This window comes from Crocodylus siamensis, chromosome 3, assembly GCF_052110815.1.
Source record: "Crocodylus siamensis isolate JL-2025a chromosome 3, ASM5211081v1, whole genome shotgun sequence".
Taxonomy (NCBI): Eukaryota; Metazoa; Chordata; order Crocodylia; family Crocodylidae; genus Crocodylus; species Crocodylus siamensis.
In genome coordinates this window covers 49011234-49031022 of record NC_143397.1, presented here as the reverse complement: position 1 = coordinate 49031022, position 19789 = coordinate 49011234, and the positions used below count along the sequence as shown (strand labels likewise).

The 19789-nt window shown below is 40.2% G+C and overlaps 1 protein-coding gene across 2 annotated transcripts in view; it reads right to left on the bottom strand.

The window, feature by feature from the left end:
- The window catches only part of ARSK (arylsulfatase family member K), a 44246-nt gene that overhangs the window by 6927 nt on the left and 17530 nt on the right, over positions 1 to 19789 (bottom strand). For both annotated transcript variants that reach the window (XM_090038279.1, XM_090038280.1), the window contains exons 4-6: positions 8369 to 8651; positions 2219 to 2390; positions 1239 to 1463 (exon numbers count right to left, since the gene is read on the bottom strand). In XM_090038279.1, coding sequence (XP_089894405.1) covers positions 1239 to 1463; positions 2219 to 2390; positions 8369 to 8651 — 680 coding nt within the window. The remainder of the gene's footprint in view (positions 1 to 1238; positions 1464 to 2218; positions 2391 to 8368; positions 8652 to 19789) is intronic.

Sequence of the window (19789 nt, the reverse complement as noted above, 5' to 3'; positions counted from 1 at the left end):
CTTTCTTCCTTGTACCTGATACCTCTGTTCCTCTCCATACTTTTGTCATCAAGGCCTTCCTTCATTCTCTCCGATTTTAAACGCTACTCTATTTCATCATCACCCTTTTTCTCTTATTTTCATCTTTTACATTTGACCATGAATGCTAGATCATCTCTGCTGATCACCGATGCAGTGGCTCATTCAATGAGGTCTCTCATATATTTTCCTCCTTTAATCCTTCCAATAGTTCCAGTTAACCCAATCTTTTCTAACTCATGGCCTCCTTCACCTCTACTCTCATGCTTCCATTACCCTACTCTTTGGTTTTCTGTTGAAAGGCTGTTCTCTTCAAAATACAATACGTACTTACGTGTGTGGCCTCAAACAATACACCTTTCATATACTAGCTTCTGTACTCATTACATGTTCCTATTCTTTCTTTCTCCTCTAAAGTCACTTAGTGTACTTTCTGTAACCATGGTATTAAATGCATTCCCCCCAGTTTCATCCAAGACCCTCCATAATCTGGTTCCTATTGCCTGTTCTCCTAAAATTGCTCTAACTACAGCTTTCAAGTATTTTTGTTTTATGGCCACATTACTCCAGCTTCAGCCTTCTTGGCCAGCCTTTATTCTTAATCACACTTTAACCTTGAAATCCAACCCTAGATCCCCTTATATGATGATACCTACAATAAATTGCTAGGTAGGTAACTAGGATATAGTTTACTGTTTCGAAGTTTCTTAGGTTATATGGGGAGGGGGGAGGCTTTGAATCATTTGACACATGCTCTTTCATAGACTGTTAGTCTTTGTAGCATTAGGTTCTGTGACTGTAATTCTCATCCTATTCTCAATGCCTCCATTTAGTTCTTACACCCACTTGTCGTAAGAATCTTGTAATACAGGTACGCTTAAACCCCAACCCCATTTATGGACTCAAGGCACTCCTCCATAACTTTTAGAAACTGAATCACACCTAATTTCTAATCTACTTTATATATTACAGCGCTTACCTTCTTGCACAGAGGCTGGGCAGTGAGGATGGGAATCAGTTAGGCAGGGGCAAGCCTGAGCCTGTGCTTATCTGCTTATCTCCTCACACGCAAGGCACTGCAGTGTGCGTTGGCACCCTGGCTGAGAATCACTGACTTAGGACAATGGAGCTCTGATTTTGATTGTAAGTACTTTTAATTTGTTTCTGACTTAACTGAAACACTGAGATTTTGGTATTCCAAACAAAACTGAATTACTTACCGAGCATGGTAGGATAAATATCCACAAGTGAGACCACATTTGACACATGATGTTGTGCTTTAATATTTGGCCCCATTACTAGAAGAGGAACATGAGAACTTCCTTCATACATGCTCATTTTATAAAACTGCTGATGTTCCATAGCTAGCTCTCCATGATCTGCAGTGAATATAATAATGGTTCTTTTAAGAAGTCCTGTATCCCTCAGAGCCAAAATGATTTCACCTGAAACAAGAGAAATGTTTTAAACAAATTGCTTTCATATACCTTTAACATTTAGGATTTGCAGAGCACCGGGCAAATCTTGAGAGCCTCTTGCCTACAGCAGTGGAGACTCAAAGGCCCATGTGCCCCTGTCTTCCTCTGAAGGCAGAACCCAGGACACCACCCTCACTGTGCTGCTGAACCTAAGTCAGCCTCCTCAGTGATCACTCTCCTTCCTCAGTGTTTTCTCTGCTGTCTCCTTGCTTATTCTCTGCTTTTCTAGTTTCTTTCACACTTGCATATGAAGATACCATCTAATCAAGGCCCCAACCCCAATGCTTTGTAGTCAGCCTCCAGGTAAACTTGAGCCATAGGGCTTAGCTTTAACTAGGTCTTTGCGTGCTGGTCTGTGTTTTGAGCAGTAGCTTTTTTTGTTTTAGATATTACTAAACAAAGTAGCAGTAAGTTTTTTCCATCATTTAGCCGTGAGGAATGGTGCCTGGTGCATTACCACCTCCCCTGCCATGGCTGCCATTAAGATTTGCCAATATAACAGTATACTATCCTGGTCTGAAATCCCACTAGTAATTGAAAACTGACAGTATTCCCAGAACTTGTACCTGAATCCACCTTTTTCTTTTTCTTATTCATCCTTTATGTTATATCTAAGAAATCATTTAATACACAAACTTAAATGATTCTCTAGAAAAAAATAAGTCTGATCAGAACTGTCAACAGCTTTAATAGCGTTTTCTGTATTATGGAGTATCACCTACCAAGCATGGCATCTGTCTCTGCACACATAGCATAATAAAAAGCTCTGATATCTCTGATTTCTTTCTCTGTAAAGTGCCCCGTGCAGTTCTTGGTATAAGAAGAATAATAGTCTATTGGGTGCATATCTGAAAGGGGAATCCATTTGGGAATTTTAATGGCTTCATACATTACCTAAAAACAAGAGGAAATAAACTTATTTTGGCAAGCATGTTTTTTACATATAGATTTAATAAAAACTGTGAAAACTGTTCAAATTTTAAATGACCATCCACAGAACACCTGTTGGTTACCTGTTACATGGTACTTCCTTCTGCTCCTTGTTTTTTTACTGTATTAACAAATCCATCTGATCAAATAACAAATGTAACATTTAAAGATGCATCCAATCCCCCAAAATATACATAGACAGCTATTTATCTTTCATCAACAGTGCTCTCTTAAGCCAAGTCAGTGTCCAGAGGAGTTTTGTGTTCTCTTCTCTTCCTTTCTAATTTCTGTGTAATAAATTCACACCCTCTTTTTCCTTAGAACTCTGTATAACACAATCTTCTAATCTCACTATCTTGTAATCATCTACTTTTAATTTTAAATTTATTCCAAATTTGTTCTTAAGTGCTAGCTCACAGAACTTGCACCTTTCTTCAGTATTCAAAGTTTCTCAGATTTTCTCCTTGAAGGCAGATGAAGATGCTTTTTGTTTTGCATATTCCAAGAATTTCCAACAAACTTCTAAGTAAGCATCATTTTTCCTTCTCCTTTGTGGAACACTTACTGGATAGAAGACTTTTTCTCTTACCAAAAATTTCCAAACTTTTTGAAAGCAGAGGGTGTCACTTGTCTTCCAGGCTTTAGCAACTGTAATTCATACAGCCACTAGAAGATGAATACTCAGTTCTTTAGGACTCACAGGCCATGTCCAGATGAGCATGGCCATGTGGTATGCGGTACTGCAGACATCTGTAGTGCCGCATACTGCACATTCAGCTGTTCTTTGTGCTGCAAAGTAGCAGCGTGGGAGGCTTTCTGACACCTGGATATCCACACACACAAAAAAGCAGTGCTGGCCCCAGCCTCCCCTACAGCACCCAGGGTAACCTGCTGTGCGCCAGAGGGTGCATGGCCCAGCCATTCCCTGGGGAGAACTAGCAGCGGTACAAGGTGTGCCCACTGTTTCTTGTCCCTAGGAAAACAAAACATCCACGCTTCTGTGGATGTGGCCGTATGTTTCAGAGTTCTCAGGAAGGTTCAATAAGAACACTAATGGGTTATCTGATAGCTGGTACCCTGTTACTTCCCTTGTCACGTCTCCAAGCTTCTTCCAAAATGGTTTGATTCTGTGACCCATCCATCATATAAGCTAGGATCTTCCCACCTGACCATACTCCCTCCAACAGTTGCGTGTTCCTGTACCATAAATACATTTAATTTTTAAGTGGTGTGAGGTACCGTAGGTATAGGATTTTTAAATAATTTTCTTTTGTCATTGTGCAGATGGATGTGTGAGGACCATTGTTGTAGCTGGTCTCCCATTCTTTAGCACGAATTTCTGTTCCAATGTCAATAGCCCATTTTATCATAAATAATGTTTTTTCATCTATATGGCTATTTAAAATGGATGTATATTAACACAGACCTGTGTGTTTTCATACGTGTAACCAATATTTTCTCAAATTCTGTCCAATTTCTAATGAAGTTTGCCTTTCTTTGGAAATGTGTTGAAAGCTGCCTCAGTTGCAGGCACTGGAAAAAGGGGATTTTCATGTTGCTTGCAGTACGCTGTATTTCTTCAAAAGTCCTAAATGCACGTTCTTTGAATAATACCGTATTGCTTTCTAACTGCTTCTATGATATCTAGTGATTCAGTCACAAAGAGCTATATAATGAATTGGTAAGCAAGACTAGGAGGCAGTTGGATGTGACCTGCCAGTTCATGGCTTATCAAAAAGGGAAGATGATAAAAGAGACAATCATCTAAAGCTATGTTAAATAGACTAATCTTGGAAGTGCAGGTATAGTGTCACTGAAGAGAAAAATGATGTATCATATGCATAAAAAAATTAGATGTCATCTGAGAATATAGATCAACATGGCAATTTACTCTTTCTGGGAAAGTCTCCAGAACAGTGGGTGCAAAATTTCTATCTTGGTAAAAGAATTCACTTGGGTAGTCTAATTTTCAAATGTATACTGGATATATAATTTTCTGGTATTTGGATGTTCTCGCTAGCATTCAGAACTATGTTAAGGAATTTAAGTGCTGATTTTTAAATGCCTTGTAGCATTAATGTAGATGTTTTTAAGCACGTACATTCATAAACAGGACCTTAAATATTAAAACAATAACTTCCTGTTGACACAAATTTTATAATATTTCAGTTTGTTTTTGCTCAAGAATTAACTACTACTAAATTATATATTTAGAGTATGAATTACCATTAAACAGGCAAAACAAAGCCTTTGCAGCTTTACTAACTGAAGAAAAAGTAATGGAATAATAGAGATTATCACATGTATAATCTTTTCATCAGAGAGCTTATCTACTTAATCAGAGCTGCAGCCTAATTAACACAAATGTAAAGCAAATCCTGACAGGCCTGGAAGCAGTAAGACTGACGCCTTTAAAAATGTTAACAAAAGTGACATTGCAAAGCATATATATATATACACAGAACATTAAAGCATTGTGTAAAGATCATCCTGAGAACAAACTCTTCCCAAGCAGAGGATTTCTGAAGAAACAGTGCAGTAGAGAAAAAATTCCAAAGGCTCTAATGACTTGAACGTTTAGTTGCTGAACATATACATACATGTACTACCAGGAGAAACATATAGTAGATCTGATGGAGGACACGAAAGGAAAATGAAGAATCCCTGCTGCCCACCTGCTTAGCGCTTTTGGGGCTTCAGAAACAGAAAAGTTCAGTAGCAGAGTGCTTACCAGACTGACAAAGGCTCCCCATACCAGGCACTAGCATCCAAATATCCTCCCTCTCCACCTTTACAACATCTTGGTTACATACAACACTATCCAGCCAACTGAGAACTAAGCAAGAATCAGACTACAGGTGCATCTATCAGCTACTAGAATTTTATACCCATCTCAGACTTCAAGCCATACCTGATATTGAGGCAACTGTTCCTCAAGTGAATGACTACTGCCTATTCACAGAGAAATACATCCATTTACAGCCTGGAAGATCCTCCAGTATTTGGTACTTTTTAGCAATCAAATGTTGTTGTCCCACCACCAACAGGTATGTCCTGAAACACTCTAAAAAGCCCTAAGTCCTCCTTCTCTGCCCAACCCCAGAGGGTTATTACACCCATAAGTTTCAGCCTCAAAAGCCCTACCTCCCACAAGGGTGAATATTATCTCCCATATTATCACGTCACTTATCTGAAGTCAGAAAGAGCTGCTGAAACAGCAAGCACAGAAATGCCAGCAGCAAGCAGTGACAAACCCCAGCTCTTTATCCCCTTTACATCAAGAATAAGGAGCACCATCCCTGATAGGCACTGAGAAATATCAGGAACAGGTTATATGTGGAGCCAGACAAGGCTTGTGCAATGTCACTGGGAAGAGGGAAATGCCAAAGAACTGTTTCTTAAACATCCCTTATTAACGAAGGCATGTGGCCTCACTCTGAGTCAAGTTTTTTGACCTTTTAGAACCTACAGTTTTATTACTCAAATAGCTAAATAATGTCCACTCCCATCTGTGACTGGTCTGAAGACTGAACCTTTCCTTCCCTGTAAGACTCAGACCTAGTCATAGTGAACCATGTGTTCATGATCTCTGCTTTACTGTTGCAACTCCTGTCTAGCAACAAAGCCACATGCCCTGAAAAAATGCCAACTGTTATAAAATGCAGAGGACCATCTGCTTAGCAACATATTGTTAGAAATGGAATATTGTTAGAAATGAAGTATTGTTAGAAATGCACAGCTTGCATCTTGCACCCGATAAGAAAGAAACACTGCCAAGGACTTTGTTCCTTTCCTAGCCTTGCCACAGCTTTTCTTATACTAAATCGCAGACTCTCCCCCAGCTTCTCCCTAGCCTTTCTCATACAGATTACAGAAGCTGGAATTCAACTGACTGTGTCCTTGAAGGGGGGGGGCTTGAACTCTTGGTGACCTATAGTAGTCTCTGAGCATGCTTAATTAGCTGATGCATATTTACCTCTCCACCCTGCATACGTAAGTAGTTAATTATACTATACATGCGATGTATGTAGTGATGTAACCACATGTATGCTTGTATGAAACGGAAGTGAGCTGTAAGAGTTCCTGTTTCTGCACATGTGCCCAGGAGGAAAAAGATAAATACAGCCTACAAAATTCCTTGGTGGGTTCAGAGTAATCTGAGTTTTTGACTCTGCTCTGACCCTATTTGCAGATGCACCTTTTGTGCCATCTAATGAGTGTGTGTCTGTGATTTTGGTGGCCTCCAGAGAAACGAACCGCTTTATGCATCAATCCTATCATAAACATCTAGTCCTGATGCTGCACTCTGCAGTTATTCCAGACTGAGCACAGAACTGATGTCAGGTCTTTGTCCTAAGACTTAAAACACTCCATAAGACTAGTCCTAAATGCTTGAGAGACCATAACAGCTGCACTTGGATTAAGCAACTCCCTCCTGAAGCTCAGAGACTGCAGCCTCACTGCATTCAAAATTGAATGTGAAACCCATCTCTGTGATACCGCATGCCATGGCGTAGTGTCCTAAACGCATCAAAATAACAACAGGTTTTGAAAAGCTGAATGGCTACTCCAGCTATGTGTTCCCTGGTTAGGGATAAAGGAAGAAGAGTCTGATCATAATTATCTCTATTTTAAAGGGTGAAAAGGTTCTCAGATATTATTATAAAGGGCACAATCATAATTATAGGAATATTAGGCTGGAAAGAACCTTAAGAGATCATCTTGTTTGACCCCTGCACTAAGGCAGGATCAAACATAGTTATACCAGTCCAAACAGATATTTATTTAACCACTCCTTACCATCTTTCCACGGTGGTGATTCCATAGCCTGCTCCTGGGTTTTATCATCTTTATAGTTAAAAAGATTTTTCCATATATCTGAGCTAAATTTTCTTTGCTGCAAATTAAGCTATTTCTTGTCCTTCCCCCAGTAACTATGGGAAACTGATCACTGTCCTTCTTACAGCAACCCTTTATGTACTGAAAGACTGTTAAGTCCCCTCCCCATCTTCTCTTTTTTACACTGAATAAAACCAATTCCTTCAACCTTTCCTAATTACTCATGTTTTTTATATCTCTCATAATTCTTTTTGTGCCTAGACAAATAGAGATAGTAATACCCTAGTAGTGAAGACCGGGCAGAGTATATAAACTGCAGATGATCTGAGAAATAAATACAGTCTCCTCAAAATCATCACTTAGTTTCTGGGCTCTGGGAAATCTTGCTGCCACTTATGCAGTAGAAGTCATGGTAACTAATTTATACAGCTTTGCAACAATAGTAAAACTGCATCTGGGGACCATACAAGAGGCAAACAAAAATTGTTTACTGCTTTTCCAAGAGAGAAAGGCATCTGCTGAGTTCCCAAATATGGAAGTAGCTGGATTTTTCTTTTCATTACAGTGACCTAGATTAGAAAGCAGAGAGCATCAGGTAACAGAAAGGACAAAAATCTGCATTGTACAATGTCACTACCACAAAACTGCTACAAATCATGGGTAAGAAGGTCAAGTCACAGAACAGAAATGCAAACTGATTAGCATCTTTTATATTTAACTTGTTAAAAAGCACTTTGCAAACAATAAGCTAGAGACCAGTAGCATATGTATTGTACAGGCAAGCAGAGAACCATTAGTTGTTAGGTTAATATATATCCCTACTCTTTTGCTTCCAAAATTCTTTGCTAAATCATGGACTACTGGGCAACTGACTGAAGCAGCCATGTGTTCTCTCCCTGGAGTGACAGATGATTCTTCATTGCTACATGTGTAATGTTAAAACATGAACTTACTATCTCATCCAGAGATCTCTTCATAGTGCACTGCAATATCATCAGTACTGCAGTTGAGTTCCATGTGATGTGAATTATACAACATGAAGAACACACATGATTTCAGTTGTAAAGTCATTTAGATTTAAATTTCTGTAAATTTCTACATACCTTTTCAAGCCAATAGGGAGACGTTTTAAATGTAGAGGACCCAAAATTTTCCCCTGCAGAAGGCGATGGATATGGGTGTGGTAAATTTAAACCCAAGTACAGAACAAATGGCTGAGTAAAATTAGTGGCCTTTTTCCTTATCCAATATACTGCTTTATCAGTATTCTGCCAATCTTCTTCCATCACTCTCACATATGTCTTATTACCAGTAAGATTCACCATCGGTCTGCCTTCTTGTCGAAGTAGGAAATCAACATCTCTAGTCCAAGCTTCCACACGGTTACTAAAATTAAAATAACTGCAGTTAGTGGACAGCATCCCTTCTTGTTCTGCAACTAAACATCTAGTTATTGCGCATCAGTTTAAAATTTCCGAGGAACATTCTCTCACATTTGCAGCTGTATTTTCTTTGCAGATTCCACAAATGTATTATTCCATTCAAATAACCAAAACTGACATTATGCATAGTTTTAGCACCAGACCACAAAGATTCCTCCACTGAGGCCTTGCAGTGCTTAAAATCTAGCTGCAACCTATTGCTGGGACTCTGTGTATTTTGCATTACCTGATCATTAGTTTAAAAAAAAAAAAAAAAAAGCACAGAAATAGATCCATGGTTCTTCCTCCCCAGAGGAACATATCACCAGGGTAAGATCCTTCTCACTTGTCCTCCTTTTAGTCCCAAAAACGTGCATTGCTGAGAGTGCAGTAGCCCAGTTGCAAGAAGGATGGGGGTTGCCCTGCTCCAGACTGTTCTATAGGTTTGTGTTTAGGACACTCCTAGGAGGTGAGGCGTGCAATTTTGAAACCCCTCAAGCTAAGAAGGGCTTAAACATGTCTCCCACTCCCTGGGTGAGTTCTCTAATCACTCAGCTACTGGGCAAATGGTGGGCACCTTCTGCTCCTGCTATTTGTTTTAATGAACTACTGGTATATGCACTCTGTCAATGTGAAGCAGTTCCTCTATGGTTGCCTAAGGGATGGAGGACTTGAGTGGACTTTAGGTGCTTCTCAGAACTGATCCAACTCACACTGGAACTTGGGTTCTAAGATGACAAATACAAATTGCTTTTTAAGATGTACAGTAGCTAAAATCTAGATGAGTAAAAGATATTTTTGGGCCCAGAGCCCATCAGACTACCTAAGCAGTTTTGGTGTTACTGAAGCCTAGTCCATCAGAATCTCTTTTTGTGATCCGAGTACCTAAATCTTGTTCAAGTGCCGACAAAGCCAATTTGGATCTGGCTCTTAAGTTACTCATTTTCACTTCTAAATTTTATATCACCCTATTTATACTAATTTTCCTATATGTTATCCTTTTTTTTTTTGTTTCTGAGCCTTCCACCAGTTCCACCTCTGCAGGTGAACTTTTGGGAGCAGCATATCGAATCTTGTTTCTACATTTTTCACTTTCTGGTACAGATTCATTTAATTCAGTATGATGAATCTGGTCTTGAATTTTTATAGTCAAACACACTGTATTTTCTAACATACAGTACACACCTTTTTCTCCAATATCAACACCCCCAAGGAGCACTTTTGGAAACCCTGTGTATGCCATGCAGCTACATAGAGGGCTGCCACTTATGTCTGCTAAACAAACTATAGGGGAAGAGTCTTGTGTTACCCTCTCACAGCTGTAGCTATTGGCTAAGCACTATAGCTTGTGCCCAAAGCAGGAAGTGGGCTGTTGCTAGCATCTTGATGATGCTTCTGGTGTGGAAACAGTACAGTATTTGTGGGAATTTATAGAAAGAATGACCCATCCCTGCTGCTGCTCTTCACCAGGGTTTAGGGCAGGGATGGGGAAAATGGCAGATCTGGCTGGTGGCTAGACTCCATTTCCAGGAAGCCCTGGCTTCCAGTTGACCTCCATGGAGACCCTAGGAGTGTGGGGGGTGTGACAGCACAGGACCATGCCGGTGCAGGGCTGCAGATCCAGGGCTCTGCCACAGCACAGCCCAGCCCCGCACTCTCACACCCACACGCTCCTGGGGTCTGTATGGAGACCAGCCAGGAGTGGCATGGGTGGTGCACTTTGCCAGGCGAAGACACGCTCCAGGGCTGGGATCTTGCAGCAGTGACAGCATGGGCTGGGGCAGAGCTGCGATCCACTGCTCGTGCGCCCCTGCTCATGGAACCCGTGCTCATCACAGGGGGATGCGGGCAACAGATTGTGGCTCTGCCCCAGCCCTGCCCATGTTGCCACCAGAAAATCCCAGCCCCAGAGCAGCTCCCCACCTGGCCATGTGCCCTCTCCACAGGGCTCCTGGCCAGTCTCCACAGAGACCCCAGGAGCGTGGGGCTGTGACAGCATGGGGCCAGGCTGGGCTGAGGCAGAGCCCTGGATTGGTGGCCCTGTGCTGTCATGTCCCCTTGCTCCTGGGGGTTTCATGGAGACAAGCTGGGAGCCAGGGCTGCTAGGAAATAGTTTGCCATGGGCTCAATGTGGCCCATGGGTCAGACTTGGCCCACCCCTAGTTTATGACAGATTAAGTCCTCCTGGAAACTTACTATTCAGGAAATGTGGCCTCACAGGAGACACACTAGGACGTTTCTGATGCAAACTGTTGCCTGCAATGCCACCCTTCCTGAACGCTCCCTATTTCCAGGAGGGTCTTGTTCTATGTCAGTCAGCCATGACTCTGGAAAAAACCGTGTTTTCTGCATTCTGCCTTCCAAAAGCAAGGTGCATGTTTTATTTTGGGATGTATAACATGCAAGAAAATATTTGCCCCTTTCAATACCCTAGAGCAGTGGTTCCCAAACTGTGGGTCACAATCCCAAATGGAGTTGCAACATCAGCGGATGGGGTCACGGCAAACAAGGATCTGGGTTTTCCAGACTGAAAAACATGGGGAAAATGCAGGTTGCCTCCTGGAGGCTGGCAGAGTTCCAGCCTCCTCCACTCCTCCCATGGGCTCCACTCCAACTGTGCTGCCCGTGGCAGGGGCTTGGGGGGGTAGTTGGGCTCTGCACCCTGCTCCAACTGCAGCAATCACTGCGTTTCACAGGTGGCAGCCAGGGCTTGGGCATGAGAGGCCATGCTGAGGGAATGGGGTCATGCTGACAAAATGGGGTCATAAGTGGGGTCATGCTGATGGAAAGTTTGGGAAGCATTGCCCTAGAGCATACCTCAAGGGGCAGTCATTCATCTGAGGAATCAATACTACTCTTTCAATTTGATGATGATGATGACAATGACGACTCCTTTTTAAAACACTGTCACTTGAAACAAAATCTCTGGTTATGACTCCACTGACTCTAGTTCATAATACTACTAAAGGAAGAGGAAAAGATGAACTGGGGATCCAAGAGGCATGGGATTGGGATATCATTTTATTTCTAAAATACATTTTGGATCAGATTTTGAAGGATAATTTTGAAAGATAAAAATCATGAGAAATGTGAGCTGCAGATGCCCATGTTTCTCTGCCAGAGTGAATGGCACCACAAGTATCATAAACAAAGCCTGGAGTAGAAGAGTTGATTTTAAAAACACTTCTTCCACCGCCTTTGTTTATGGTACTTTCAATACCACCAACAGAATCATGAAATAATATATGTAGTTCAATTTCCTGAGGGCTTTAGGGATGTCATTCTGTTTAAATGCAGTACTACTTACACAGTATACAGTACTATGTACACTGCATATATATATATATATATATATCCTCAGTAGAGTTTACAAACAAATTTAGCTTTTAGCAAAACCAATGACAATTACCTAATATTAAGATAATTATAGATCTTTTCATTTAATCCTGCTTTAGATCTAACCACACTTTCAATATTAGTATTTGTACTGTATGATTAACAGACATAACCAGAATGATTACATTAGTTAAAAGACCTTCAATATTTATTGAATATGATTTTTCTACTGTCAGACATGGAACAGGCTGCATAAACATGCACATAGTTTAAACTTGTATGCACATTTGAGACTACATTTCATGTAAATTTACTAATGCTGATGTATCAATGAAAAATGTAACATAGAACTCAATCTGGTTGTGACAAAATCAGTCCCTCCCAGGTGTGGAGATGATGCCCTCTAGTGGTCATGCGGCTCCTGCCCTACTCCAGCTCCTGGGGTATGCTCCTTTTTCCCTCCGGGACCCTGCTGGCTCCCACTCTTACCCTTCTCATGCCAGATGGGCCCTCCTGCCCGTCTATGCCCCCAGGGTACGTGTTACCTAAAGGGCTATTCATGACCTCCTCCCACCCCTACAGCCATTTCCACATCTCACAGGTGCTGGGTAATCACTCCAATGAGACCCCCTACCCCAGTACAATGTCTGGCCTCCTCAGGCCTCCAAGCCCGTGTCAGGGCCTCAGCCTTTCTGGCTTCCACCTTTTTTCTCTAGTCAGGCTCCTTTACTATAGGCCCTGGGTATGACGTTAAGCTGCATGCAGCAGTAGGAGAGTTTTAACAGTTAGGGTAATAGTGAGACAAGTACTGTCTAGCTACTGAAGTCTCTGTGTCACCCTTAGGCAAGGTGTTGCTCCCATCAGCCTCCCTTACCAGGGTTGAAGTCATTGGGGGTGCAGAACAGTGGATCATCTCATCTGGTGGATGCCTGATGCAACTGGGACAACAGAGGAACTTGCTCAAGTTAGCTGAGCGCTGTAGCACAAAGTGGCAACCTACTGCAGTGGACTTTCATTAATCCATGGACTTTCAACGATATCACAATGGCATGAAGAGGGTCCCTGACGAGAAGGTCAGGACACCTTGCCCAGTAAGGATAGTCACGTGTGACAGGTGACTCATGACTGTCAGCATGCTCCTGTCCAAACTCAGAAAAGAGCAGTCAAAGTGACAACATGGAATGTGAGGACTGTACATCAAATTGGGAAATTGGACCATGTCAAGCATGATATGAAGAGATTAAAGATCAATATTCTAGGTCTGTGTGAAACACATTGGAAAAGAAGCTGGAATTACTGTTTCAGAAGAAGTGAAAATCATCTATTCAGGAAGTCAGATGCATGAAAAGGGAGTTGGATTGATTTTGGATGAAGAAACCTCAAAATGTTTGCATGTTTTTGGGCAATGCCTGATAGAGTGATGCTTGTGAAAAGAAAAGCTAAACCTTCCAACATTGCAATAATACAAGTCTATAGACTGACAGCTAAAAGTGGGGAAGGATGGCATTGATCATTTCTATGAAGACTCTGATAAAGCGAAAAAACAATGCAAGCCTCAAGAAGTGGTCATAGTGATAGGAGATCTAAATGTGAAAGTTGGTTGTGAATGAGTGGATCATATTGTTGGACCTCATGGACTTGGAGAGAAAAATAAAAGAGGTGAGAGAGAGACTAATTGGTGTGTTGCAAATGATCAAGTCATTGTGAACACATGGTTTCAATACCACCTAAGAAGGTATACATGGAGAAGTCGTGGAGATAATGTTACATCACCATTACATCACCATCAACAGAAGATTCAGGAATGCAGTTCAACAGTCAAAAACTTACCCAGGGACTGACTGGGGAAGTGATCATGTACCTGTAGTACGTACCATCAAGATAAAGTTGAGGAAACTTAAGAAACTAAAAGTGACAAAGCAGCTTGATTATTCAATTCTAATGGGAAAAGATCTGATAAAAAGGTACACAGTTGCAGTCAAAAATAGTTTTCAAGAACTTGAAGATGAAGGAAGTAAGTCAAACTGGGAAAATTTTCAAAGAAGCACTAGTTGAAACAGCCAAGGAGGTTATTTCATCAAAAGTAAAGCAAAAGAAACAACAATGGATGACTGAAAAAATCCTTGAACTTATGAAAGAAAAATGAAAACTGATAGTGTGGAAGAGTATAAGAAACTGGACAAAAGGATTTGATTAACATGCAATGAAGAAAAGGAAAAATGGCTTAATGAAAAATGTACAGAGATAGAAAAACAAAAGGATAAAGATGTTACATTAATGTCTAGGAATATCAAAGACTTCACAGACAAAGGAGGATGTACTGCTAGTGGATGTATCAAAGCCAAGAATGGTGATTTAATTTTGGAACAAGAACAAGTATTAAGAAGATGAACAGAGTATATTGAAGAGTTATTCCATGAGAGTTGAGAAGAAAAGCCATCTATTAGGAAGAACATGGATTGTTTGAAAATTCTTAAGTCAAGAGTACAAACAGTTATCAATCGAATGCAAACCAATAAAGCTACAGAACCAGATGAGATTGCAGTGGAACAGATCAAATGTTTGGAAGAGTTTGGTATAGAAAAGTTAACAGCTATTATCATTGAGATTACAACTGCTGTGGAAGTGGAGAAATACCTGAGGACCTCAGTAAATCAGTCTTTATTGAGCTCCCCAAAAGACCTGGAGCCATTGAATGGGAACTCCATAAAACCATCAGTTTAATGAGCCATGTGACAAAGATCCTATTAAAGGTACTGATGTTGAGAGCTAGAAGTAGAAAAAGACTGGAGAGTGCAAAAGTTCAATGTGGTTTTGTGGAAGATCAAGGTACAAATGCTTTTGAATAGAAATGAGGAAAGACCTTTTCTTGTTTTATTGATTATACCAAAGCTTTTGATAGAGTCAAGCATGAGGAGTTAATGAAAATGCTGGAAGAACTAGATATTGATGGTAAAGACTTGAGAATTTTAAGAAACGTCTATTGGGACCAAACTGCAGCAGTGAAGATAGAAAATAAATGAAGTGATTTCATTCAAATTAAGAGAACCGTGAGGCAAGGCTGTGTTTTTCACCTGACTTGTTCAGCTTGTACAGTGAGAAAATACTGAGGGATATTGAGGATTGACTAGGGCTGATCATTGGCGGACAGAATTTGAAAAAAACTTGTGTTATGTTGATGACACAGTCTTAATAGGTGATTCAGAAGAGAAGCTGCAAGGAATTTTAGATAAAATTGTTAGTGAAAGCAAGAAGAAGGGTTTAAGTATCAACTGTAGAAAAACAGAATGCATGGTAATTACAAAGAAGATCATTCCTGTATGCAACATCAAAGTGGAAAAGGAACAGATAAGGCAGGTTAATAAATTTAACTACTTGGGAAGCTAGATAACATCAGATGGTAAATGTGATCATGAAATAAAACAGAGAAAGGACATATTTCTGAAAATGAAAAAGATATTGACAAATAGTAACATTTTTAAGGGGGCAAAGTTAAGAGTTTTGGATTGCTATGTTATGCCAGTCCTCATGTATGCATCAGAATGCTGGACAATATCGCCAAGTATGGAAAAGAGAGTTGAAGCAAGTGAGATGTGTTTCTTAAGGTGCATCTTGAATGTAGGGTGGACAAGTCACACTTCAGATGAAGATATTTTGTTAAGAACAGGATGCAGAAGGAAGATGCTGATTAACAGCAGAAAGAGATGGTTGGAGTTTCTCAGACATATTAGGAGGAAAGAGGAAATTGAAAGTCTGCTCATAGCTGGAAAGATTGAAGGAAGGAGAGATCGTGGAAGACAGAGGTTGACTTGTGTTAAGAATCTATTGATAGTGGAAATTCTGTATGCCTGAAGGAGAAGAGATCTGTGGAAGACCATGGTCACCACTGTCCTGCTTAGATGATATGCGGAGAGGGGTGGAGGCACAAGACTGGGAAGTCAATAAATACTAATGGAGTAACATACCAATCAAAGGAAGAAGTCAAAGGTAGTGATATGTATTCTTGCTACGATACATCATGGAACCTTTAACTAACCCACAGTAAAAGATCAGACTATTATTTAAAGGAATGCTCTTTCTGCGGTGATTAAAGTACAAGTTTCTCAAAGCTGAAAAAATAAAAGAATAAATCACCAGGCCTCAGAATTTAGATGAAATGGAGTTCTTACCAGATAATTATTTTAAACTTTTGCAAATTAATCCTCATGGTTTAATAACTCCTAATGAGAATGAAGTGGGATTAGATCTCTTTTGCTGGCAGATGGCATTCCAAAGATAGTAAGCTTGAAAAAATTGAGAGATAAAAGACAGGAGTATAGCATCACTTAATAAATGAGTAAGACTAGCAGCTTTCAGCTGGGCTGGTACAAATCTGGTGAAAACCTACATTGTACCTGCTTCTTATTTCCCACAGACTTTGATACATGCTCAATTATGTCAAACACTTCATTTTCTGAACAGTTGAGCATTTATTTAAATGCTGACACTTCATACTAAATCTAATGAGGAATTGGTTCCAAAATAGTCAACTGCTTGACACAAAATACTCAAGATGCAGGGCTGCGTTCTCCAGTCATGTGAGTTCATTGTGTGCCTGCAGAGGAGTAACAGCAGAAAAGTAACCATGTGTCATGGAGCAGCCATGACACATGGTGCAACGCAAGCTGCCACATGCTGATTGCAGCAAGGCAATCAGCTGCCTCTGTGTGGCTATTTTTGCACCTTTCATTACCCCCTTAAAGGTGGCACCCAGGGCTGCTGCCCCAATCTTGCCCCCTCCCCACTTAGTTACACTGCTGTTTCCCAGATAAATCATAGAAATCACATTTAAATTGGCCCCTTGTGAAGGGAAATCTCTACCTGGGCAGGGCTAATGGAGGTAACCTAAACACCTACTCCAGTTTCTTAGTTATGATGTAAACTCTGTCCTTTTTCATTCTGATGTAAGCAGGAGGAAGGGCCTGTCAGGGACAGTTTAAGTGTATGGCAAGAGTCTATATATGATGGAGAGATGCGACTAAGATGAGCTCCACAACCTCTGACCCTTCTTTGGCTTTTCAGAACTTTCATCAGACCTGGGAAATAAAGAGACTTTCTCTTGCTCTAATTTCTGCTGGGGTCTGGCAGGTATTGTCAGCTTCCTGCAGGTGCCAATGTCCACAACATCTGACCTGCACTTAAATACAACAAAAAATCAAGGTCTTGCCTTTTGCAGAAGTGAGGTCTTGAAAACCTGTAGTTATTTAAATCAAAGTCATTTTTGGAACAGCAAAAATATTAGTCTCATCATCCTGGCCAGATACCAGGAGTATATTTTTCTATCTAAAGCTCCTATATAGTTTGACCTTGCTACAGTTTTTTTCTTTACTTGTCTCACATTGTTATATAACCTAATTATGTACCATTAAATAGCAATTATTTCAGTGACTGGTGAAGGGTATTATGTCAAAATGTCCAACTCTGCTATGTGACTTAGAGTGACCAGGTATTATTTTTTCTATCTTGAAAAAAAATGCAATTTACTTTCATATGTGATATAATGGTGTGATTTACAAACAGTAAGGGGAAGGTGGTAAAGGTTCATGTCAATAAGAGTATATGGTTACTATGCAACGCTAATGTGCAGGTCCTTGTTTTATTTCTTGTAGACAGGGTAGAATTAAGGATCCTTATCCCTTAAGGATAGACTTGATGAAGAATGAATAGTAGCCTGGTACATTAGCTCTGGAAGGGTGCAGAAAGGCAGTCATGAATGCCCCCACCCTCCAGAATTAATATGAATGGGTTATCAAGGTGGATAACATTGTCAGGGAGAAGGGATATAGGCAATGTGATAAATGTAATTAATGCTCCTAAAGCACGTCAAGATCTTTGGTTGAAAGGTTTTACTTAGGCATAAAATATAAACGTCCACAAGGAAGAATATTTCTTTGAAGATACCCAATTAGCTGAAAGTGTTAAATCTTAAAGTTGGAAAGATACGGACATGCTAACAGAATGAAAACACACAATACATAATTAATGTTTATTCTGACAGTATGTATAAAACCATTACGTGTTAAAATTGTGTGAAACATCCATGCATGTCAATATACTGCTTCTTCAGAATATTCACTGACATAGTCCTGTTAATTTCCACTCATTTATACCAGTTGAAGGTCTGGCCCTCTATCTGTATATACCTCACCATCCCCTCCTCAAATCTGATTAATCATGCAGCAGGGACAGATGCCCAAATACTGGCAGGATCATGTTATGATTCAGTTGTTATAAGTGAATATGTTGTGTATTCCATTCCAAAGTTCCTGCACTTAAGAAATGGAAACTTTTCATATTCACAAAGCTTATTTTTATCAATGCTGTAACTGTGATAGCTTATTAAGACAAGTGAAAAACTATTTGTCTTGTTACTATACAGTTGAAAAAACTGAAAGTACACATTTTTGGACTGGTGTCAGCTGAGAAATGTAGACATTTAGGATAAAATGTTATTCTGCAATTCAAAAAGAGCTACTACTGCATAGTGCAGATGTCAAATTAATATTTTTGGGATATTCATATCTTTACAAAATCTAACATTCATACATCTCATGCTGGGAAGACACTGTGTAAGTTTTCATTTACTAGGATATAAAAACAAAAGGACTGTACTAAGTATCCCAACACCCATTTGTAGCTTTCCTTATATTTAGTCAAATTTATTCCATAGTAAATATACCCTGGACTAAGTCAATTAATTAATTGATTTAAGCCTTTTAAATCTACATATGTGCAGTTATTAGAATGAGATGCACATTTTTTACACTGAAAAACATATGAGTGTTATGATTTTCTAGTTACACAAATATTCGTACTAAATTCTGAAATTATTCTTAAATAGGCAATTGAAACAGCTGACTAACCATGTGTTTATTTTAGTTTATTTTCAACCTCCACCCACTTTTATTCAAGCTACATTTAGGCTGTGACCCTGTTAAGTACTGATATCCCTTCAACTCCCACAGAATAGGAAGTCAAAGGCGCTCAATAATTTTCATTAGTTTTTTAGCATAATACAAGGAGGCTTTAAAAGATGGAGATAAACAATAAAAAAATCAAAGAGCCAGATTCACTCCTGTATTATTCAAGCCTTTGCAAATATAGCATATGTTACTATTACGCTACTACTGAAAGCCCCTTCTGATTCTGAAAAATCAGACCTTAGGAAGGAAAACCTGGTGGGGCCAAAATGGCTTTTGTTATTCTCTTTGAATATTCAGGAATCTGAGACCGATGAGGCCCAAGCACGAAGAAGCCATCAGCCTTGGATGTTTTTGTTGCATCTCTGGGGCTGGTCATGATGCTGGAAGGGAAAAGGAGGATTTTTGTGTCTGCCTATGGCCTTTTCTTACAGGGCACAGGGCCATCGAGGATGCGAATTTTCTTTTTTTTTTTTCTGGTTGTATGGGGGGGTGCTAATGTATGTATGTAAGTGTGGTCATGCTGGAGGCGGGGACATGGGAAAGGCCCTGTTGTTGTCTTTCCCCTCTGGCTTGGAGCACAGGGCCGTCTGTCAAGGGTGTACATTTTTTTTTTTTTTAGGTTCTTTGGGGTGATGGCCCAAGCATGAAGAAGACATCAGCCTTGCATGTTTTCATTGCATCTCTGGGGCTCTGCATGATGCTGTCAGGAAGAAGGAGGATGTTTGTGGGTGCCTATGGCCTCCTGCGACGTGGGAAAGGCCCTGATCTTGCCCTTTCCCTCTCCCTTAGGGATTTGCATATAGAC